The 24,509-nt window shown below is 39.5% G+C and overlaps 1 protein-coding gene across 3 annotated transcripts in view; it reads left to right on the top strand.

The window, feature by feature from the left end:
* Window positions 1–24,509, top strand: part of sf3b3 (splicing factor 3b, subunit 3) — a 31,720-nt gene that overhangs the window by 4,773 nt on the left and 2,438 nt on the right. For all 3 annotated transcript variants that reach the window (XR_004657443.1, XM_034878047.1, XM_034878046.1), the window contains exons 5-24: window positions 422–594; window positions 1,952–2,093; window positions 2,627–2,739; window positions 3,098–3,235; window positions 3,490–3,593; window positions 3,698–3,863; window positions 3,986–4,081; window positions 5,259–5,331; window positions 6,645–6,796; window positions 7,016–7,171; window positions 8,856–9,011; window positions 9,943–10,086; window positions 11,610–11,732; window positions 12,092–12,246; window positions 12,641–12,815; window positions 14,369–14,574; window positions 14,903–15,059; window positions 18,450–18,575; window positions 19,173–19,385; window positions 19,586–19,684. Coding sequence is in view for 2 of the 3 variants with exons in the window: in XM_034878047.1 (XP_034733938.1) it covers window positions 422–594; window positions 1,952–2,093; window positions 2,627–2,739; window positions 3,098–3,235; window positions 3,490–3,593; window positions 3,698–3,863; window positions 3,986–4,081; window positions 5,259–5,331; window positions 6,645–6,796; window positions 7,016–7,171; window positions 8,856–9,011; window positions 9,943–10,086; window positions 11,610–11,732; window positions 12,092–12,246; window positions 12,641–12,815; window positions 14,369–14,574; window positions 14,903–15,059; window positions 18,450–18,575; window positions 19,173–19,385; window positions 19,586–19,684 (2,867 nt within the window). In the remaining variant the exon portion in view is untranslated. The remainder of the gene's footprint in view (window positions 1–421; window positions 595–1,951; window positions 2,094–2,626; window positions 2,740–3,097; window positions 3,236–3,489; window positions 3,594–3,697; window positions 3,864–3,985; window positions 4,082–5,258; window positions 5,332–6,644; window positions 6,797–7,015; window positions 7,172–8,855; window positions 9,012–9,942; window positions 10,087–11,609; window positions 11,733–12,091; window positions 12,247–12,640; window positions 12,816–14,368; window positions 14,575–14,902; window positions 15,060–18,449; window positions 18,576–19,172; window positions 19,386–19,585; window positions 19,685–24,509) is intronic.

Genomic DNA, 24,509 nt, shown 5'->3' with positions numbered 1-24,509 from the left:
CCGGTCATACGCCTTCTCCAAGTCCACAAAACACATGTAGACTGGTTGGGCATACTCCCAGGCTCCCTCCAGGATCCTGGGAAGTGTGATACCCCTGTAATTGGCACACACCCTCTGGTCCCCCTTTTTGAAGAGGGGAACCACCACCCCGGTCTGCCACTCCTTAGGCACCGTCCCAGACCTCCACGCAATGTTGAAGAGGCGTGTCAACCAAGACAGCCCCTCCACACCCAGAGCTTTGAGCATTTCCGAATGCTCAAAGTGCACACTTAAGTGTTCCGAAACACTTAAGTGTGACAAACATGCAAAGGAACAGGAAATGAGGAAGGCGGCAAACACTTTTTCACACCACTGTAAGTGAGGTTAACTTAAGTATTTTGAATGGATTTTGAATGAACTTGAGTATTTTGTCCCTGTTTAGGAGCCATTGAGAAACAGAAGCTGGTTTATATTCTGAACAGAGATGCAGCTGCAAGATTGACCATCTCCTCGCCACTGGAAGCCCATAAAGCAAACACGTTGGTCTACCACGTGGTAGGAGTTGATGTCGGCTTTGAAAATCCCATGTTTGCCTGCCTCGAGATGGACTATGAGGTAAGGTTATGCCTTTAAGATTATGCACAGTGGCTTGTGTTGGAGATGTGATGAGTTTGTCATGTCTCTTCTCTGACTATCACTGGAGAAAGATTTACCTCTCTGATCTCAGCACATAAGTAACATTTTCAATCACCATAGATAACAAATGTTGTCTATCCTGATGCTATAAGCATTTCTTTTTAACTTTTTTGTTATTCTTTAATTAGTTTAAAGTTGCCACAACTCCCACCATGTCTTAGGATATGCTGTACCTAACGGAAACCGTTTAGAAAACCTCTGATCCTATTTGTTGTAGGGATGTCACAAGAACCAATACTACTGACACCTTCCGGTTCTAAAATGACAAAACACAGACATTTTTTAAAGTACTGTAGGCACCTTAGTGACAATGCCAGTGTTGGCAGCATTGGTGTTGCCCTGTTTTGGGAAAGTGATGGGTGCAATATACGCTCCAGAGTGTTCCAGTACTTGCATTAAGAAACAAGTGGCCAAAGTCACACCCTTCTACTTCCGGTTCATATCTTTTGGAAAACTGCAAACGAGAGTCAACGGAGAGATTCTTCCCAACCTGCAAAATAAAATGCCATGTTCACTGCAAACTCATGATCCTCTCTTTCCGATTTACAGCCCCCCTCTCTTGGCTTTAAATAACTCACCGTTGTCAACTGCACTGTACAGGCTACACCCTAAACAAACTGTGGTTGGTTGCCTGCTCACCCGGTAATTTTAGCTAGCAGTTAGCATGGCGGCATTAGCCATTAAACAGCCCGTTAAATCACTTAACTGGTGTCTCAATTGTTTTGGCGAGTAACCATCTTGGGTACTCTAGCTATAAAATTCAATGTGAGTACACAAATTTGAAATTGCATAAAATGCCTGTCCCTTGTAGCCGTAATAAATTAGCCTGGAGCTAATGCTTAGCTATCTGTTAAAGAGGAAGTTAGCCAAATTTATGTCCTTTTGGGCTCTAAATTGTCTCCTTCTCTCAAATACAGGTCCAATATTTACCCGGGGTTTATTACATCTCTGGTCACACAACTGCTAGTAACAAAGTTGTTTTTGCAAAGTCCGGAACGGGTCTGGGGACACTAGTTCTGGCACTGTGACCATTAATTGCACTTCTATTGCTCTATGCTCTATTGCACGTGTTTTGTATGTCTTATGACAATTTGATATTTTTCAAATTTTAATAAAGTTAATGTTTCAAGTTAAAGTACATTGAATCTTAGAAAATCCTTTTTATCGTGGTATCAAAATCGACACTGAGAATTGTGTTGTTTATCTGGTATTGGCACTGATAAATTAGATTTTGGTATCGTCACACCCCTAATTTGTTTATATTTACTCTCTCCAGGAAGCCGACAATGACCCGACCGGAGAAGCTGCCGCCAACACGCAACAGACACTCACCTTTTACGAGCTGGACCTCGGTTTGAATCACGTGGTCCGCAAGTACAGTGAGGCTTTGGAAGAGCATGGGAATTTCCTCATCACCGGTAAGCAGTTTGGCACTCCAAAGGTGAAACAATAGTTGCATGTATCAATTATTAGTTGCTTCGGTAGTTGTCGGAAACAAAAACGGGCAAGCACGCGGCTGTCACTCAGGGTTGGAGTGGAGCCAAGAAGAGGCTGGTATGTCAAGATACATTGTATTTTGACAATGAAAAAATTATTTATATAAGCAAGTTTTAAGGTTTGAATTTGTTTTCAGAACAACCTATATAGGTCCATGGTGAGATAGCGCACAATGGTTTATTAGGTTATAAAGCATTATTACACACATCAAAGTGTTGTTGATATGATGAGTTTGTCATGTCTCTTCTCTGACTAACGATGGAGAAATATTAACACCTCTGATCGCAGCACAAGTTTATCAACATAATAACACTCAATGAAGAGCAAGAGAAAGTTGAAAGGGCAAACCTCCGTTTGGAAAACAAGAACCCATCTTGCTTTTGGATAGCAACTGTTTTTACCGCAGTCATGATTTTAAAGAAACTCATCCCATCAAACGCTCTCCTCTGTCTAGTTCCTGGTGGTGCAGATGGGCCCAGTGGAGTTCTGATCTGCTCTGAAAACTACATTACTTACAAGAATTTTGGAGACCAGCCTGACATTCGCTGTCCCATCCCACGGCGCAGGGTAAGTCCTTAATAAAGAAGTACATCATGAAAAACAAAGGTTTATACCAGCATTGATAGTGTGTGGTAAAGTTGACTGAGTGTCTTTTACTCCAGCTTCCTATGAGCGCGGTAACAAAATGTGACACTTTCTGTTGACTGTACGGATTCAAGCTATAATTATTTGAGTATAAATGTTAAATTCCAATGCTACAATTTCAAATGGAAGCATGTTTTTTCCTGTTTCTTTGGAAGCTGTGTTACAATTAAACTCCTTACACCCACTCCACTTTTTCTAATGTGCGTTTGTGTCGGGTCACTTTTTTCACTGCAGATTTATGTCAATTCTCCTCCTTATCCTCATCTATCCCATCCTGCAGAATGACCTGGATGACCCGGAGCGTGGCATGATATTTGTCTGCTCAGCCACTCACAAGACCAAGTCCATGTTCTTCTTCCTGGCCCAAACTGAGCAGGGAGACATCTTTAAGGTTACCCTGGAAACAGATGAAGAAATGGTGAGCAAAAATAAAAGACGGGTGGAGGGTCCTGCCTCCGTAGCATCGTCTTTATGTGACATAAAAATTCTTAATCAAGTTTACATTGAAACAGTGCTGCATACTTGTAATAGCAGCCAGTTCTAATGTAAGACAGAAAAGCAGCCATGCTTAAGCAGTGGCAAGCAGTCACTGGTTAATGTTCCGCGGGTTATTTATCAACTTAATGTCATAGCACAAAATTGTATTTAAAAGGGGTCTATGTTGTTTCACAGGTAACAGAAATCCGGCTGAAATACTTTGACACTATCCCTGTGGCAACAGCCATGTGTGTCCTGAAGACAGGCTTCTTGTTTGTGTCTTCAGAATTTGGAAACCAGTAAGTAATTTGTCAGCATCAACATTTTATGTAGGAATACGACTTTCAACCATTTTGTACGTTTCTTTGGCTTCAAAACCCTCAATTGGTTTTGTTTCTGTTAGTTACCTTTACCAGATTGCCCACTTGGGTGATGATGACGAGGAGCCTGAGTTCTCCTCTGCAATGCCACTGGAAGAAGGAGACACCTTCTTCTTCCAACCGCGTCCCCTCAAAAATCTTGTGCTAGTGGACGAACAGGAGAACTTATCACCCATCATGTCCTGTCAGGTCAGTGTGTGTGTGTTTGCCGGCACTTCCATTTACCTGGAAGCAGTATTGCTGTAATAAAAAGGCCTAATTGGATTTTTTTTCGCTGGCTCATTGTCTACTCCTCTTTATGTTTTGACCAGATTGCTGATTTGGCCAATGAAGATACACCACAGTTGTATGTTGCCTGTGGACGAGGACCACGGTCTACTCTGAGGGTCCTTAGACATGGATTGGAGGTACACACACACACACTTAACGTAACATGCATGCAGGCGAAGATACTGCTGGCTTAAAAGTGATGAGTTTGTTCATGTCTCTTCTCTGAATAAAAGCTGAAGATTCTTTTGATCACTCTGATTTCAGCACAAACAGCATTGTTTTTTTTTTAAAACTAGTGTTGTCAAACGGTTCAAATATTTAATTGCAATTAATCGCATTAATGTTATAGTTAACTCGCAATTAATCTCACATTTGTATCTATTTTAAATGTCCCTTGATATCTTTTGTCCCATTATTTATTTTTTCTCATTTTAATATTCTTATCAACATGGAAAAGTGGATTGGCTTGCTTTGTGCATATAGCCTACTGTAGTGTTCAATTTTGCACGTAACATTCGTAGCATTGGTATTTCAGACTGGACGTGCTGCGATGATGGCTCAGTTCACAACAAAACACACAGATCACTTTGGTCTTGTCAATGGAACCATTTGGCAGCTTTTAAAAAGTAAACTTTGCTCCCAGAATCTTATTGGCCAATATCTATTTTGGCATCTCACGCTCACCTCATGAACTCAAAAAAGTGTGTGTGGCGTGCCCGTTTTGTTTCCGGTCTAGCTAGATCCAGTGTGATGTTGTAGTTTTTCTAACGTTAGTAGTGGAAAAAAAGACAAAGTTTGCTAGGCCAAAAAGAATGTTAATCTTGCGAAAAACAAATTACGCCATTAAAATGGGTTTGCGTTTAACTGACAGCACTAGTTTTCATGTAAAATACTGTCACAATTTTAAGCTTTCATCACCTGCTGCTTACAGCCATAGCAACAAACAATCACTGGTTGAATGCCTGGTTGGTAAGCATGTCTGGTTCTGTATCTGTCAACATTTTATGTTTGTTAAGCACAGATCCTACAAGACCTGCAGCAGAGCTTTTAGAGTGTTTTTCTTGAGCTCAAAATGTTTCAGTTAGATTGTTATACTCAAGAAACTATACATACGCGCCCAAACCAACTAATCTGAATTTTTTTTTCCTCACATAAAGTGTTCCATTCCTACTGTAGAGATTGTTTAAATTATTGCAGTAAATATAAAATAATAACATTAAAAATAAATAGTCATATTTGATAAATCCTCTTTTCTTCCATTTTTGTTTTTGTTCTTGTTCTTTCTCTACATCCTTCCCTGTCTGTCTCGATCAGGTGTCAGAGATGGCTGTGTCTGAGCTGCCCGGTAACCCCAATGCTGTGTGGACAGTACGCAGACATGTGGAAGGTAATGCATTTCCTGTTTCAGACAGCTTTCCCTTAAAGCAAATTTACATTTTGCCTAACAGTCAGTTAAAGGCCATTGCCAATGGAGGCGGGGATTATGGGTAGTGCCGGGCAGAATGCCGTATACTGGTATTAATTTCTCGTACAGTATGATATGAATATACTTGGCCGTGCTAATGTTAGATGGTGTATGTTAGCTAATGTCCCTTCAAGCATGCATCAGAGCAACATTTAGTTGCCCACTTTTCTACAACGACCTCGCTTACCTGTGGCCAATGTAGTGTTTATAAAACGTTTTTACAACTATGATGTTTTGAAAGACAAACAATGTTAAAGTTAAAATGTGTGTTAATTCAATTTACATTTATTTTTACAAATTTACAGTTTGCACATGAAAAATAGTTTAGATTCTGTAGCTGTTTGATGATTTTTCCTTCATATAACGTTATTGTATTATGTTGTGGAGCCAAGCAAATCCTTTAGTTATCAGTTTTAGTAAACATGATAATATAAAAAAGGGTCTGTTCTATGTACTCCTGACAGTAGAATAAGTCATCAACAAATGCCTTAATAAAGGCCCAGTCAAGCAAAAGAAGGAAAATACAGTGAAATACCATGAAACCGACAGAATCTCTGTTTTTGTTTATATGTATTTTGTTTTATCTCTCTCTTGCCTTGTTTAAGCCTGTTGGGTGCTAACGCTAGCAGGTGGATAACACAGGTCTAGACAGCACCGATTGTTTTCATTTTTCTCTCTACTAAGAGCATTCCAAATACACAAACAGAGCTACGTGTTGGAATCGACCGGAAGTCTCCTTTAACTGTACCCAGACAACGGAGTTGGTTTTGCCTTTTTTTGCTCACCAAACGCTGCTCTGGCTGCATTCCTACAGCCATCTTTACTAAAGTTTTTAAATTCCAGCAGATGACATGCACATTACTTGCCTCTCTGACTGTGTAGGCTGAGAGAGTTAATGGCCTCGGGCGGGGCGGATGTGCACCTGTTTGTCATTCACAACACAAGACAAAATAAGAGTGTTCTTGCAAAACAGAACATGACAAAAATTGTACTATTATACTATTTTGGTGATTGATGGGAACCAAAATTGAATTTTAAATTTAATAAATTTCACAGCCCTACTGTTGATGTAGTGTCTTTACCATGAGTTTTTCTTTCAAAGGCCCATCTCTGCTCATTGCTTACTTTACTCATCAAATTCAGCATCAGCACAACTCCAGCATTATTTTTCTAATCAGTGATTCTTTGTCTTTGTTTGTCTATACCTTTTTTTTTTTTTTTTTTTTTTTCATCAGATGAGTTTGATGCCTACATCATTGTGTCTTTCGTGAACGCTACTCTGGTTTTGTCTATCGGGGAGACTGTAGAGGAAGTGACAGATTCTGGATTTCTGGGAACAACGCCTACTCTCTCCTGCTCACTGCTCGGTGAAGACGCCCTAGTGCAGGTGGGTGCAATGTCAGGGTTTTCCCTACCGTTATAAAGTATGTATGTGCATTATAGTAATAGGCTACAAGCACCATAGCTCTCATGCCATTCAAACGTTTTGATGCAGAGTTTTTATTTACTGAGGCATATTATATTCTATAAGATTTTTAATAAAGTAATTACCAATTAAAACTATCCTCCTACTTACTTTCTAACCCCTCTATGCTTTTCTATACAGGTGTACCCAGATGGTATTCGCCACATCCGAGCTGACAAGCGTGTGAATGAGTGGAAGACTCCTGGCAAAAAAACCATTGTCCGCTGCGCTGTGAACCAGCGTCAGGTTGTTATTGCACTCACTGGAGGGGAGCTGGTCTACTTTGAGATGGACCCGGTAAGAAAGAAGATAGTTTCAGTATTTCATATCTTATGTAACTTCCTTTTCTTCAAGTCACAGATGGAATTAATGGAATCTCAAAAAGAATTTCACGGTCTAACTACTACAGCAGACCTCAATCAAAATTAAACTTTAATTTTGCAACTCAACAATTTTTGCAAATGCCAAGTAGGAAAAGGTTTTATATACAGAATTAGTGCAGTGCTTGTTTAAAATGTTTGGCCTGTAATATTGCTGCTTGGAGATTTTTTCAAAACCAAATTGTACCCCAAAATTACTTATAGAAGGAACCCACATTTAACATTTCAGCAGAGGCGTTAATTTCCATACAGGTTTAGTGGCTTGACAGTTACGGTAGAGTAGGGGATTTGATTCTTCGGGATATTGTGGTAATGACGGTAATGTTATTAGTGAGCAGTAGATGTAATTAACAAGGGATAAGTCTCATGAAAAGTGCTTTGTCTGCCCTGTTCAGCTCTGATATTTTCTCGCATTGCACAGCACTGTGAAGAAATAATAGCAGAGGCTGTTATATTTTGCCTCTGGTTAGAAGTGGTGAATGTAAGCTACAGCTCACATCAGCGCAGGGTTTCTCGCGGCACTTTGCAGGTAAGGCTAGCGCCTTAGCAACATGCCTGTCGCATTAACTACGTCGCCAGAAAAGCTAAAAGTTAGCTGTAATATGACATTAATGGAGATGGAAAAGCGGTCGTGATGCCTTTGGCGTGTTGACACTTCCTTTGAGACAAGCAGGCATAACAGTAGTTTCTACACCCTGATGAAAGACTGACAGGCTGAGTTTTTAAGGCAATGCAACATTTTCTGCAGCGCCTTTCAGCAACAAGGCAATTCAGTTCCTTTGCACTTGAGTGAGTTCTCCATTAGATCAATGTTGACAACATGGCAGTCACCAAGTTTAATGTTAAACGTTTGTGTCATACAGTTTGCACAAAAAAATCTTTGTTGTTTAAATTCTTTTGCATTCATACGGTAAACCTCATTCTACCACCTAAACTTATACTTTTTCTGCAGGAAACCTTGTCACAGCAACGTAATACTAATATAGTGTCTGCATTTTGTTTGATATTTAGTGTAGGCAAATAGCTTTTTGAGTTTCCTCTTAGCATAAAAATTGACATGGAAAAGCACAGTACCTTTTTGAATTTGCCTTATTCCACACACAGTCCCAATGTTTCTTTCAGCTATTGGCTCGAACTCCAGGAAAATTAAGAAAAGCAAGTTTGGTATATTAAGCAATCATGTTGCTAACATTGGAAGTAGGAAAAGAGTCTGCTACTTTGAATATTTTTGTGTGTCTGAGGAGTATTTCACATTTTAGCTGCCAGAGCTCCTCTGCTCTCAGTGTGAGAGGGGGAGTGGCCAGCGGCTGGAGTGACAAAAGCCAATATATGCTTCTAACACTGATATATTTAACAATATCTTTTGTATTTCTAATCCAAACAACTTCAAACTTGGTACTGTTCTTACTTGCCGATAGGAAAAGACAAGTTTGAAATCCATCGGACTAACGGAGAGATACGCGCATAACACACAGACATACAGACAGACAGACAGATGTTCCTGCAATTAATAGATAGATTTTGACACTGGGGAGCTTTTTCCAATAGTTACAGACATGAAGTAGTAATATTGCACCTCTCTTTGTCTCCTTCGTATCTAGTCTGGACAGCTGAATGAGTACACAGAGCGGAAAGAGATGTCTGCAGATGTGGTTTGTATGAGCCTGGCCAATGTGCCACCTGGCGAGCAACGCTCGCGATTCCTGGCTGTGGGACTTGTTGACAACACTGTCCGAATCATCTCCCTGGACCCTTCAGTAAGAAAAGAAGCACTATTTTTTTAATTAAATAGACCAATCAGCACATAAAGAACACCCAGCGCCCTGACAAATTACTGTTAAATCTTGTGTGCGTTTACCCTGTCAGTATTGGGGGGGAATGTAATGTTATATTCAGTTAAGGTACTGTAGTAGACGTACTCAGGGCCTAAAGAATTTTGGCACTGTGCCGGCTCTCCGGCGTGCGGCCTAGAGGAAAAATATATAAATTTGGGAACTATCATGCAGTTTGATATGTTTGAGTCAACTGATTTCACTTGCCCGTAACATCAGAGGAACGCAACTCTAACGTAGAGCTTAAAGTGCTCAGGCCCTGGTGCCGGGTTTCTTGGGTATGACTATTTTAGAAAAATAAATTAAAAAGTCCACATGGGATTTGTTTTTGATGCGCTAGGTTTAACCAATTATTGAACTTCCACCTACCAATGAAATGAGTTCTAGCCAATCAGATGCAAAGTAGGGCGGGTCCTTGCCGAAAAGCGAGGTGTGTGTGTGTGTGTGTGTGTGTGTGTGTGTGTGTGTGTGTGTGTGTGTGTGTGTGTGTGTGTGTGGTCTCTGGGGTAACGTGGCTAAAACATGTAGATATAGCTTTAGTTGAGAAAGGAGTCAAAAACATTGTCGAATGGAATTTTTGTCATACTGTTGTGGTAAATACCAATTATTTACTTAATCATGTGGAATCGGTACTGAGATTCACAGATTTATTGATTGTTCCAAAAAGCTTTTAATTAACCAAAGTAAGTAAATGATTGATTTCCAATGTCCATACCACTCAATGTATTAAAGGTAGACAACCTCTTATAACTAAACTACACATTCATGTGTAAACGTTTTAAGTGAGACTGTTTTGGTTGTTGGCAACCTTCTGTATGTTGAAATAGTCTTCCCTCTGAATCTTTATCCCGTTTAGGACTGCCTACAGCCGCTAAGTATGCAGGCCTTGCCAGCCCAGCCAGAAAGTCTTTGTATTGTTGAGATGGGAGGGGTTGAGAAACAGGATGAACTTGGAGAAAAGGGAACCATCGGCTTCCTTTACCTCAACATAGGGCTTCAGGTATTCTTTTTCATTCACCTAACTGATTCCAGAAATTTTGAATAAGTCACACCCTTGTAAATGCACACAAGACATATCCACACTGAATGTCTGCATTGGATCAGATTGATCTACAACTAAGTGATAGATCCAAGAGGAAAACTTGGATAGATCTAATCTACTACTACTATTTTATGGTAAATGCATATAACACAAGAACCCTTGGTCATACCAGTTAAGAGCCATTAATCTACATCTATAATACCGTCAATACCGAATTTGTTTTTGTTCTTTTTTTCTTCTTCAAATATTTGAATTATATTTTAATATTTTAACGCTCAAATTCAGCTATATTTACTACACTACTTGGGCTTATGCATTGCCAATGCTACTATCAGCGTATGGTTGTTATGTTCTGTCCACTAGAGGGTCTTAAAACATTACCCTTGAAGGGTCACCTAAGTCATGGCGCATGGAATTTGTGGCACACTGCTTTGTTTACATTCATTTTCAACCACAAGCACACAGCGACAAAAACAATTCAATAGAAAAGCCTGTAATGAAACATCATCTAACAAGTGTAGTGAAGTAGCTCGGAAATCCTGCCGTTTGTCCTATTTTTCGTCCAGTTGTCCGTTTTTTTGTTTGTTTTTTAAATTAAGCATTGCAGTTTTGCAGGACTATGGTTAACTGCTCCTCAGATCTTTGCGAGGTAAATCCACACCGTTAGCTAGACTAAAAGGCTATTCAGAGGCTATTGTGCAGCCGCACTGGTAATCCGTGCAGTGCTAAGCGCCAACCATGAAGATTTTGTGATTATTTTTGTGAAATGCCAATAAACAGCAGGATTTTCTCCCTTCCCAGAATGCTGTGTAGACTAGCCAGACCCTCCTCCGCAGCGCTGTGGAGAAAGGTCTGGCAAAGCAAGACTATACACAGAGTAACATTAGTGTTAGCCGCAATGCAACGGCATTGATAACTATGCCAAACGGTGCTTTATAAGCAACCTGTTGTCTTACATATTGTCACAATAATGAAAAAACAGCTAGCGGACTTTGACAGCTGAAGGGCAGCTAACATTAACATGAAGCCTCCAGCTAAGCTCTTATAACTTGCGACACAGTTAGGAAACATGCGCGTAGGCCAATGTGAGAAGGGTAAAAGATACAAAATGTATAACACATTTATAAACAAATACACACTCAAATAGTAATTTTAGCATTAGATTAGTATTGATTTTTGTTAATCTATTTGAATAGTAATTCATTCCAAGAGCCTTACAGCAAAACGGTGTAGAAGCAAATCTGTCATGTAGGCCATCAAGGGAAAAATATTTAAGGCTGGATATGTCAATTTTCCATAAATCAATATTCTGAATCCAATATCATTGTTCTAAGAATATCTGCAACAAGCTATGATATCTAACCAGAAATTCAACCAAAAAATTACTCACAATCCAGAGTAAATCTAGGGCTAATAAGACAATCTGTTGGGATATAGATTCCAGTTCATGTAATGTGTGTGCGTGTGATTCACTTTCTCAGAACGGTGTGCTCCTGAGGACTGTGTTGGACCCGGTGACAGGTGACCTGTCAGATACCAGAACTCGCTACCTGGGGTCGCGACCTGTCAAACTCTTCAGAGTCCGGATGCAGGGACAGGAAGCTGTATGTAACTCATACTGAACACTAAGATACAATTAATACACACTCAAATTAATGCAAAAAACCCACTAACGTATCATTTACACAATGATACATCAGTTTGCTCTCATAAGTATGGTAATAAAATATTTTTGCCGCTGATCAGACCAAGGAAGGAATCTTAAAAACTACGAAGTCCTTAGAGCTTAACATTTTCTCTTTTCAAAGGGGAACTATGGCTGTTCCACATTCATAAATGTTATTCCTGTGGTCTAAGGCCAAGTTAAAAAACTAAACAAATGTAGGTGTTGTTCACCTTTTTTTTTAATTTTTCAAATAATCATGTTATGAATCAAGAATTGTCTGTCTCTTCTCACTGTCAGGTGCTGGCAATGTCCAGTCGCTCCTGGCTTAGCTATTCGTACCAGTCTCGTTTCCATCTGACCCCTCTGTCATATGAGACCCTAGAGTACGCCTCTGGCTTTGCCTCCGAGCAGTGCCCCGAGGGCATAGTGGCCATTTCTACCAACACACTGAGGTATGGATACTGTAAATACACACACATTGTAATTATGTTCCTCAGCCATGAATTTATAGCTGTGCAATGCTGTGTAGCACTAGTAGTATTTGTGATCATGGTAGTAAAGCCATTTTGAGTGCAAACCTTCCAGCCTTTGTTCAATATCACATCATTAAATAAAAACTTTATTTAATGGATGCACCACATTTAAGCCACACATAAGTACCTTTATATTGTACTACACCTCCATCTTCTGTCATGATGTCGGTCGTACAGTTAAGTTAAATGTCAGGTGGAACAGACACAATAGCTCAGTGAAGAAGCATAGATCCAGCTTCGCAGCTCAGCTGTACCCATCAAGTCAAAAATGATTTGTAACGGTCTCTCCCTTTTAATCTTTTCCGTCTGGCAGAATCTTGGCTTTAGAGAAATTAGGTGCCGTCTTCAACCAGGTGGCCTTTCCTCTGCAGTACACTCCCAGGAAATTTGTAATTCACCCGGAGACCAACAACCTCATTTTGATTGAGACGGACCACAATGCATACACTGAGGCAACCAAAGCCCAGAGAAAGCAACAAATGGCTGAGGTATGAAGTGCAATGCCAGGGGAATTATGGTGTTATGATCCTACTAACAAAACTGAACTCTGCTTCTGGTTTTTTTACAGAAATACATTTATCAGATCAGAGATATCTGTTTTCAGAGAGATTATTATACTTCCAGTTTAAAGCTTAAAAAGAAGGCCTTGATCGTTTGTAGCAGACACTTTGCTTTTGTCCCTTTTTTTGGAAGAGTAGTCCACTCTGAGCATTCTGAGTTTTCTGTGGAGCATGATTGGTTCTTTATATGTTGAACTGTACTAGGGCTTACCTGAATGCGTTGAAGCTTTGATCGTTTCCATGGTAATCTACATCCAATCCGGTATTCAAATTAGAGCTGAGCGATTTGTAGAAAATCAAACACTGTCCCAGGTACTGAAATCAAAAGACAGACAAAATGTCATCTTTGTAAATTTTGAAATTATTCTAATCAAAAAGTGAAGTGCCAGATATGCCAAAGGAGGCCTGTCATTGGCAAATCATATACAAAAAAAACCTCTAAATAAGACCTTAACCTTGATGAAGTATGATTGGCAGGTCTTTTTATATTAAATGTAATATATTTATTATATCTATGATTTTATTTTATGCAATTATCCAACAGACTGTATTTTTGTGAACACTTCTGCCGTATGTCCGCAGCAGCAGAGTGCATAGCGGCCGGCTAACCTGCCTGTCAGGCTGACTGTAGGATTGGGCGATATTAAGAAAATAAGATATCACAATAGTTTTTGCCAAATACCTCGATATTGTCATTGCGACAATATTGTAGGGTTGAAAATAGGTGCTTTTAAAAAATATTTACACATTGATATTTTAGATAAATAATCATCAATCTAGATAAAATTACTAAATAAATAAAGGCAAATAGTAGAACAGCTAGAGTAGTCTGGGAATTTCAGAAAAGTATATTACTACAGTAATGCAGCCTTTATAACCAGGAAAAGACATTACAACATTCAAAATTAAAAAGAATTTGACTGATTAAACATGATCTGCTCATCAGGCTAATTTAGCAAGGCTGAAGGGAAAAAACATCTCAAAATAGAAGAACAGTAATGAAAAGGAGTTTCCTTTCATCAAGAGTTCATCTTTTTTTACCTGACGGTTTAATTTCAACACCAGGATCTGTGTGTAGCCGCTAGCATGACAAGACATGACTCTGTCCACATCCCCTTCAATAGCCTGCTTACCTGGACATTTACACACCAAAGGAAAGCGACTGTGGACAGCATTATTGCCAGGGTCATCCTTAAAAGTGGTAGTAGTTGTAGTAGTTTGTTCAGTCATCGTAAAACAATAATTAAGGTAATTATCCAAGGTACGGATAAATGATTGTTTTAACCACATACTCTAACACCTTTCCTGCTGACTCTGCAACTGCTGTTCTTCCCTCTGAAATCCTCATATTTTCGTTAAAGAAACCAAGATATCTAACTTATAAAGACGTGAAAGATTTCACGAGCAGAAAGCTGTTGGTCAAAATGCTGTGGTATCCCCTTTAGCTAACCCACTGTTCTTTGTTGCTGCTGCATGTGTAGGAGATGGTGGAGGCTGCTGGTGAGGATGAAAGAGAATTGGCTGCCGAGATGGCCGCTGCCTTTCTTAATGAGAATCTCCCAGAAGCCATATTTGGTGCACCTAAAGCTGGAGCAGGACAGTGGGCCTCGCTGGTGCGTCTGGTCAATCCCATACAGGGTTCAACTCTGGACCAGGTGCAGCTGGAACAGAATGAAGCTGCCTTCAGGTGAGCAGGTTTATTTCCATGGCTTTGTACAACTGGAAAAGTACATAATCACGGTCAGATAAGCAATAAATGAAAAGACAAAGAGTTTTGACACAGAGTGTCAATCAAACCAAAAATAAGACTCATTGTCACATAATCTAGGGCAGCTCATTTTCACAAAGGGCCACTCTAAGACATCAGAAGGGCCAGACATATGTTATTTACTGACCATCCTTTTATTTAATAAAAAACAACACATCTGTGAATATATTGTTTGTATTTCCTTCACATATGTAGCCCATATCCCACAACTCCTGTCTTTAATTTTCATGTGTTTGATATTTTTCAGTGTTGCAGTGTGTCGTTTCCCCAACACAGGAGATGATTGGTATGTTCTGGTGGGTGTTGCCAGAGACATGATCCTCAACCCTAGATCAGTAAGCGGCGGCTTTATCTACACCTATCGTCTCATCAGTGGAGGGGAGAAGCTGGAGTTCGTGCACAAAGTGAGTTTGACACTAAACTGGACCTGATGAAAGGATATGTACAAACATTTCTTTGTCAATTTTTTTTTTTTTTTGTGTATAATAATTTTTACATGCAAACCACTTTAAACAACTTACGTACAAAGTTACTTTCACATAATATGTACACAATAAGATTTGAGAAAGGAGCGTCAAAACTGGCAGGACAGCCCTAGTAAAGTGTTAAAGATTCAATAACTTATATATATTTTTTTAATGTAATAAATACAACAATTACCCCAGTGTGTCATCAGATATTAAGGAAACATGTTAAGTTGAAATCTTATCTTTTCCAAATAGTATTTTCTAGATATCTTTTCTTTTTTCCTTCTGAACATTCTATTCTGTGACGGAATTTCCATTTGTGTTCTGGCCTGTGTTTTATAAACTGCCCAGTTTGACAGCCAGGTTGGGTTGGCATATATACCTGTGAAGACGTAAATGCAGCACAATACAAACGTTGGTACAGCCATGAAAGCAGCGAACAGCATCAACGGAGATAGATTTCACCCGACCTAAAAAAAGCGGCATGTTTCTAACAGTTGCTTGACCAGATCCTAAACAATCCCGGGGTAAATATAAGAGAGGTATTTGAAAGATGGACACAGCTTAGGGTAAAAAAGGATGACTCCTGAACAGGTAGCGAAGCATTAGGTTTAGGCTAATCACGGTTACAAGAGATGGGCATTATATATAATTTTAACATTCATGGAATCACATGGAATTATATAGCTAGAGTACCTGAGTTGGTTCTTTGCAAAAACAGTTGAGACACTGTCTGTAAAGTGATCCTGACTGGTCCGCAGCTGTTTACGTGTTACCTATTCAGAGCCGCAGCCGACAACGTTGAGTTATTTAAGCCAAGAGAGGGGAGCTGTAAATCGGAAGGGGGGATCGTAATTCTAAACGAAAAAGTGTGTCTTGTCAGATGGGTACAGAGCTCCGCGTGAGCAAAGGTTTTTATGACCGCCAGTATAGCCAGCATCTAACATTAGCTACTTGGCTGTGAGTCATGTCTAGCAACATTGTTGGATCTTGCAGTCTCAGCCTGGCAACATTCGTGAACTTCAAGTCTGGGGAGGAGAGGGTGGGGGAGACGACTCTCTCCCGTGTTTTGAATTTGTTCTGCAGTATCTATTTTAAACACTAGCTGTCAGTATTACATATTGCACCTTTTATACAGATGTTACTGCCGCTGGCACCATGGTCTTCTCTCCGGGCAATTCCCCAGAAATTTAAACAGGGTGGACGCCATCAGGGTGAATCAGCCCACATGTGTTTGTTACCTGATGTGGATTAAAAAGGGAAGTGAGTCATGAGTGATGTCAGCCACTTCTTTTTACGTTAGAGGAATTTCCCAACCACTTAACCAGATCAGATATTTTAGATTGGTCTAAACTTTTTTTTTGTTGAAAAATGAGATTCTCTATTGTTAAATTGTGTTAAACAGATGTAAAAAGAAACATTTATTCAGTTTGACAGGTAAACCGATCTGATGGCCGCAAAAATATGTGTCTGTCACTGAGGTGACATTTGGTTAAGGGGAGGACAGTAAAAGATTCACTGTTGACATTTTCAGAAGTAGACAACCTTAAATCATATCTTGTGACCCTTGTATGTCATACCCTTATTTCCTGCCCTGTTTCCAGTATGCCTCACGCTGTCATCTGTCTGGTAAAGGCAAAATGTGTCAAAACATTTTTTAAAGTTTACTCTCTGACAGAACAGCATTTGCATCAGTAAAAAAAGTACATTTGAAATACTGCATCTAACTGTATTCTTAATGGAACAGTAGTGTTTTTTATATCCTCTACAAAGACAACTCGAAAGGTGGCATGGCCTGAAAAATCCAAAATGGTGTCTTCTTCACTGTTAAATCTGAGCTAATGTGACAAGGTTAATGCAACCTCCAATCTAAAGTGAGTAGGTTGTAAGGGATCAACTACCCACAACCAAAATGGAGTTCCATCCTTTTTACAGATTCACCATCTGTTCTGGCTTAAAGTTACGTTAGTTGTAAGGACGTATGTCCCAGCAGGACAATTTAGCTCTAAACATGCCAGCTATCGAAGGCCTGTGTAAAGGCCTTAGTAAAAATAAGAGTGCTGACTTGAATGTTCATCTCTGGTCACCTAGACCTCATCCATATTGATCAATGGAAACTTAGAAAAGGCAAAACTGTAACAACAATACTGTAACAAGGCACTAAGTAATTATCCAAACACATTTTAACTTGTAAACACTAATCTTTTTAAAAAATATGTAATTTACTGAAATGTGGCAATCGTCATAATATGTAATCTTTTATGTTTATGTCCAAAATTCAAGGTATAGGTTTTAAATTCAATTTCACCTTTGCTTTTTGATTTTCAATTCTTTCTTTACAATCTGATTTTAAGAATTTAGTTCATCGGCCTTCTTCAGCCTTTTTCGGCCAATTCAACTGAATCGGTGGCGCTCGGCCGTACAGCAAATTTGTCTGTGGCTGTTCAGCTTGAAAACAAGAGGGAGGAAAACACACAAACAAATGTGAAAGGCGCTAACACATGGCTGATTTCAATTTTCATCTCATCTAATCAATCCAATACACATACAAGCTGTCAGTATACTGGTCTAAAATGACGTTTGAATGTTCCTTCTAAAAAACAGGTTTGATCGACAAAATACTTTTGTGTATTATGTTAATAACATGGCAAACGAACAAGATGTACAACTTCTACTTGTGCAGGTATATTTGTCCAAACAAAAACATGTCTTTTGAAAGATCTCTACATACCTACACATTACAAAATAAACTAATGTTAATAAAACTAATGTCCTATACTGAGATATTTAATATAAAGGCCGTAATAGATTCACGATGGCTAAGATGGCATCATTTTCTCTGCTTTGTCCGCCCAGAAAATTTGGCCCACCCATGAGAGAGACATGGCTTTCAAACAAGCAAAGTGGCAACAAAAGCTACATAAATGGTACATGCGAAGGAAAGCTCATTGTGGGAGTGGCTCTAGTGGCTGTAATTCTGCACCAAGGCTGGATTTTTGGAAAGAGACTTCAGATATGGTATTAGGGGACCACTAAGGTCTATATAAAAGCATCCAAAGAGCACCGTGTCATTGGACCTTTTTAAATGTAACAATGTTTAATCACATGGCTTTGTCACATTATAGAAAAGAACATTGCTATCCCCAGATAAGTGACAATTTTGTTTGGCCAATTTTGGGTACCAGTGTATGAGGAAGGCATGTTGGGTGGAAATGTGATCCATTTCTGTTTAAACAAAGCTGCTGCGACTCAACCTAAATGCATGTGAGGTTTGCCTAAAATGATCTAATTAGCTGCAGGTCATTAATTCTGTGTTTTGATTGGCAGACCCCAGTAGAGGACGTGCCTTTGGCCATTGCTCCTTTCCAGGGACGAGTCCTGGTGGGAGTTGGGAAACTGCTGAGAATCTATGACCTGGGCAAAAAGAAGCTGCTTCGCAAGTGTGAAAACAAGGTAAGCCAAGGACCCAAACACAAATGTTTTCTGTGAGGTCTTGATGTGAATTTGACAGTCACATAGTCAGCAAAGCTGCTCAGAAGTCATAAGGTTTCTCAATCTCAAATCTACCTGTATTAACCCGTTTTTGCCGGATGCTTCGCGACGACACGTCTACCGCCGGTTACTGCGTTGCGCAGCTCTGAACCTCCTGCCGGCTGCTGCGTGACGCAGCATTTTGTATTCGTCAGTCTTTTGGCTACGACAGAGGAGGGTTTTGACAGCGAGGGCAGTGACATTGAGGTGGAAGATATTGAGGAGTTTGGGAGGATGTCTTCATCATAATCTACCACTTCCTCTGTTGGAGCCATTTTCTCGCTCGTCTCTCAAAAATTCATAAACAAACGCACATGTGTTTCTGGTTGATTGACATGATTTTCAGCAAACTACGGTACATTTTGGTGGTTTGGCTTTAAATAAAACTAGAACGATGGATAGTACTGCAAACTACAGCTCGCAGACCAGGACTACATCACATTGTGTTTTCCTTTGTCCAAACAAATGCAAATTTCCTCCACAGTATACATGTCATGACTTTATTGCTCTCATATTTAGCACGTTCCCAACCTGGTGACTGGCATCTACACAATTGGCCAGCGTGTGATTGTGACGGATGTTCAGGAGAGCCTGTTCTGGGTTCGCTACCGACGTAACGAGAACCAGCTCATCATCTTTGCCGATGACACATATCCCCGCTGGGTCACCACGGCCTGTCTGCTCGACTACGACACCATGGCCTCTGCTGACAAGTTTGGGAACATCAGCATTGTAAGTCTGGGGACACAAAGTGTTGGGTGTGTGAATATCTGACTTGTATTTAATGGCAGAGAGTAGGCACAAATACCTCTTTGTAGCATTTGACTCAAAAACATCAACAGTGATCGTAACACCAAAAAAAACTTCCGGAGCCCAGTTGGACTGACAAGCTAAATAAATTCATGTCTTAATTTTTTATTTAATTTGCACAGGTGCGTCTTCCCCCCAACACCAGCGATGATGTGGATGAAGACCCCACAGGGAACAAAGCTTTATGGGACAGAGGCCTCCTCAATGGAGCATCACAGAAGGTAAAACCGTCAAACCTTTGAGGCTTCTGAAAGTGTACAAACAGTTCACGGTTACATTAATCTACATTTTTTTCCCTTTTGTCTGCGGTCTCAAACAAACAAAAAATATCTAGCATACTGTAGGAACCAGGTTCACAGTTTAGAGCCTGACAGATATTATCGGCCCATATTAGGCATTTTCCGATACATTGGTATGTGCATTCACAATGCCCAATTTTTATATACATATATATTATGATAAATGATTCTGACAAATGAATATTTAAAAAAAAAAACTGTCAACTATGTCATGAGTGTTGACGTTGCATAATTTGTCCACCAGAGGGGGCTCTACAATGGCCCTCGTGGCAACACTGATTTTTTTGTTTTGTTCAAAGGACTTTAAGTTTCATATCTTAAGTTTGTATTTTCTTTTATCAGACCTTTAATATAGTTTGATGTTCCTCTGTTCTGTTGTCACAATAAAACAAATTATTATCATTTTATTTTAGTGAGAACTCATAAATAACTAATGTTAGGGAAATCTGTTTATGTTTTGTAATGCTTTTCTGGATTTTTGTATTGGATTTTTAAATAACCAAATGTTTGTATTCGTATCGGCCTTAAAAATCCTTTATCGGTCGGACTCCATAATCCACATATTAACCCACGTTCCCTTCCACTTTTGGTGTTCCTGCCTATTTACTAACCAGCTATGGTTGCTGGTGAAAGCACGCCTTAAGTCTTCTCTGTCCTGTGGTTGTCTCCGTCATGCTGCTGGCCCTACATATCCATACATCCATACCCGTAGTGTTACCAGGGTTAGCTTCTGTTTAGGGGAAAAGGGGCTTGGCGTTCTCCTTTACCTTGTTAAGGTAAGCTAGGTTAACCTCCTTGTGTTCGTTTCTCAAATGTAGGCTATTTTTAAATTCGTGGGATGTTTCCCTTTAACTTCTCCACGACCACTGTGCCGATGCCGGCACGTTTCTCCACTTTATGTGTTCTTCATTCATGAATTGCAAGCATTAAATCGTCACAAACCCGCTCATGCAGTACTTTATTAGAAAGCTTAAAGTCTCATGATTCCATTGAGCCCACACACAAAACAGACTGTTTCTGTCTAAAGTTGAGCATGCATCCCTACCTTTGTCCTCGTGTCTTTATCCACAGCGGTGAAAGATCGTCATATACTTTTTTTTTCCTACATCGCCAATAGTTCAAAGAATAAGTACATCCATTCCTTTTAATCCAAAACGAGCTGCTCCCCTTACAGTCTTGTAAATTCTGGCCGAGTTTCCTCGTAAACAAAGCTGAACAGTCCGTCATTTTGGGACTTTGATCGCTTCTACCGTCTGTCCTGAAGCAGCCACATTGAATCTCTATACAGAGATGGATAGCCTGAAGTCTACGGAGTCGAGTGACAGCCAATATTAGCCAATCCCTCCACTGGAAGCTGAGAAATCCTTTGTGGAAGCCAATTAAGTAGTAGTGTTTACAGAGGAGGGTCGTGGTTAAATATTGACAGATATTCTATGTTGCCAATAAGAAGACGAGTTGATTGATGCCAAACATGACTAGAAAAATGTAACCCTGTGAGGGCTCCAGCTTTGTCAAAGCAAAAATATGGACTTCTTATGGCATTTCACCATTTCATCAAATTATGATTACTTATTTCTATAAATCTATGTAGTTGTTTCAGGTATGTGTCTGAGTGATGTAGATGTGTTTTTGTATTTCAGAAGTATTGCATTTTGCACTTCTTGGGCTTTTTTAGAAATAAGAAAAAACGCAAAGACATATCTGTAGAAATACATTCATATAAAATCCATTTTATAAGTCATTTTTTTGCATTTTTTTTTGTTCTAAGTTGAGACATGTGGCTAGGGTACTATTTTTGTATGTAGCCCTTTTGATATGCTTACAGTAGTGTTTTTTATTAATTTTACAGATGATTTACTTGGACGGAAATAGAAATTCTGAGTTCTAACCTCTTTAACCCTGTGTCAGTAAGGCCTAGTGTCACACTGCCACTAGAAACAACAAAGTGAGAGTGTTAACTTTCCAATGACCTCAGGGTCATCCCAGACGGCCAAAGTATGTGGAAACTGCATCACTTTTTTGGGGGTAAAAATTTAGGCAAGAAAAGCATATATTTTCAAGTGGTTTTGAAGAGGTTAATAAACTGTCAATGTACGTATTTTACCACCTTACATTGCAAGGCACTTTCTTTTATCTGACAAAGTCACCTCAACTAGGACTCTGCCGCTTCCTTCCGACTTTCGGTACCCCATTGATGCCAGTCACGGACTATGTTTGTTGTGTTCAACTTTACATGGAATGTCGGAATTTCTGGGTTCCCAGTCAGAAACTATAAACGTCTACAGGAAATGTCACGGTCGGAAAGATATAACGTTATTGCTGTATGAAAGACATTAACAAAGACAAAACCTGCCCAGGCGGCGCTGGTTTGAATGATTCATTCCAAAATGTTGGGCCTGTGCACTCTTCTGCCTCCTCCACTGTTCTTACCTCCAACTGCAGACACACAGAGACACAGTGCACATGCACATACACAAAGTGCATAACATCGTGAACCACAAGTTTAACCTACTCACAGATGCAAGTGTGTGTGTATACACACACTCATCCCATATTTAAATTCTGGTCAAAAACTGTTTAGGTAGCAGATGGACCGGGAAAGTCCCTCAAATGTAGACATAATGAGTTGGTCCCAGTTGTCATTGTGACACATTGTTTGTCAGCTATTTCTGCCTCTGTGCACATTTATTGAGAATTCCATTTGTGTTTGGAAATGTATCTGTGTCTGCGTTTATATAGCGAGAGAGAGAGAGAGAGAGAGAGAGAGAGCACATCTGGCTGGATGAACTACATGGCTGGGCTAAATGCGGTTTTTCATTAAATTAGATGTATTCCACTTTTATTTGATTCATGTATCTCAAAGGATCAAGGTCAGGGAGACACAGCTGTCTGTTGAGTAAAAGGAAAAGACTGACTGTCTTAAACCCAAACGTGTGGGTGGGTGGGGGCAGCTGGGTGTCCTTCCCCAAGACTTCATTAGTCTGGGCTGACTTACTTTCCTCAGCTCCTCAAAATTTAAGAAACAAAAAGCCTTTTTGCATGTCTATTCATTGTGTTAAAACCCAAAATATTTTGCAAGTTGAAGAACAAGATTAAGCTACACAAATACAATTAGTATTTCACTATGTGTAGAATCGGATCCCAGTGGTAGCTGCGTAGGATTGTTTCCAACTCGTGTGATCAAAACATTTTGAATGGCTGAGTGTTGTAAAGTACCAAACTCAAAATGTAGGGTAAAAAGACAAACGTTTACATTTCCAATATTCTCAACCTGTTTCTATCTAACAAAATATTCTGTTTCAACCCATATTTGTTGGCGTTTTAGCCAATCATAAACATTTCCCCTGCGGTCAAAAGGCGTTTGCTCCCCGGCTTGTCTCCCACAGGAAGGCACGGACCTCTATTAATGGGCTGGTCTAGAAGCAATCTAACAGCACCATAAATTACATTTCTATAACCGAATTGAATAATAAAAAAAAAAAAAAAAATCCATTTTAAAATAAAACAAAAGACATCCAAAGCAATATTTTAAAAAAAATGTGAATGTAAGTGGCATATGGTTTAGCCTTTGACTTCTTATGTCTGTGCTCTGGGGTTTATTTTTAATCTTGAGAAGGGCTCATTAATCCCCTCTCAGGAGACGTTGTTGGTCTCATCCAGACCTGTTTCACACCAGAGGGAAGCTAAGTTCGGTACATTTCCCCCTCAGTTGTCTATCTTGAGCGTATTCTTGGTCTCATGGCATCAGTGTCATACGTCCTGAATGCAGTTTACTCAGACTAATACTGTGGTTATATTGGCCCTGAATGCTGCTTTTGTTCCCAGGTTACACCCTGGTTATGACCTCTAATTATTGGCAAAACCTTTTTTTTTATGATTATTGGATTAGATTTGACCATCTGGACAAATTTCCTCTAAGCAGAGGATGACTGTCTTCTTTGTGACCTGGGTACAGAGGCCACTGTTCATGTACTTTATACTTACATGCAGAAGGATCTTGGGACTTGTATGGCTTCAATGACACATCTGCTGTCTTATTATATTATCTGATTCCTTAATATCTTACTTAAGCTCCTAGGGTTTTTCCTGTTACACGGTCACAGGTCCTCATATTCCACTAATCAGAATAATAGCCCAATCAGAATAAAAATGCCCTTAACCACATACTGGAAGTGACTGGCCTGATCAGAAGAAATTGTCATTTGGTTGAGAGCATTTTTACTCTATCAGTTTGGAGAATTTCCAAAATGTAGCTGTTATTTACAAAAATAATTGACACATTCTGGTGTTGTTGACATTAAAAGTTTATCCAAGGATCTAACCGGCTTCATTTGAACATAAATAAGTAAATAATTAGTCTATTGAGCTTCACTAGAACTGTAAAGATGAATCTGTTAGTTGATGGTGTTGGTGGTGGTGGTGATGGCGCAGTAGTAAGGACACATGCACTAGTTGCTCCAGAGGCATACGACCTCTGATATATAACAATTGTAAGTCGCTTTGGATAAAAGTGTCCGCTAATTGACATGACATGTAATGTTGTCAACTATTAAATTTACTGGCAACCATTTTGATGATTAGGTATTCAGTTTGAGTTATTTTTATTTAAAAAAAAATTCTGATTCCAGTTTCCATTTTTTGTTTTACTCTTCCATGAACGTAAACCACATATCATTGTTGTGGACAAACAACCTATTTTTCTTAAGTTTTATATTCCAAAAACCGATTAATCGACAATGAAAAAAAT

This window comes from Etheostoma cragini, chromosome 8 (assembly GCF_013103735.1).
Source record: "Etheostoma cragini isolate CJK2018 chromosome 8, CSU_Ecrag_1.0, whole genome shotgun sequence".
Classification (NCBI taxonomy): Eukaryota; Metazoa; Chordata; class Actinopteri; order Perciformes; family Percidae; genus Etheostoma; species Etheostoma cragini.
This window is presented reverse-complemented; position numbering and strand designations above follow the sequence as displayed.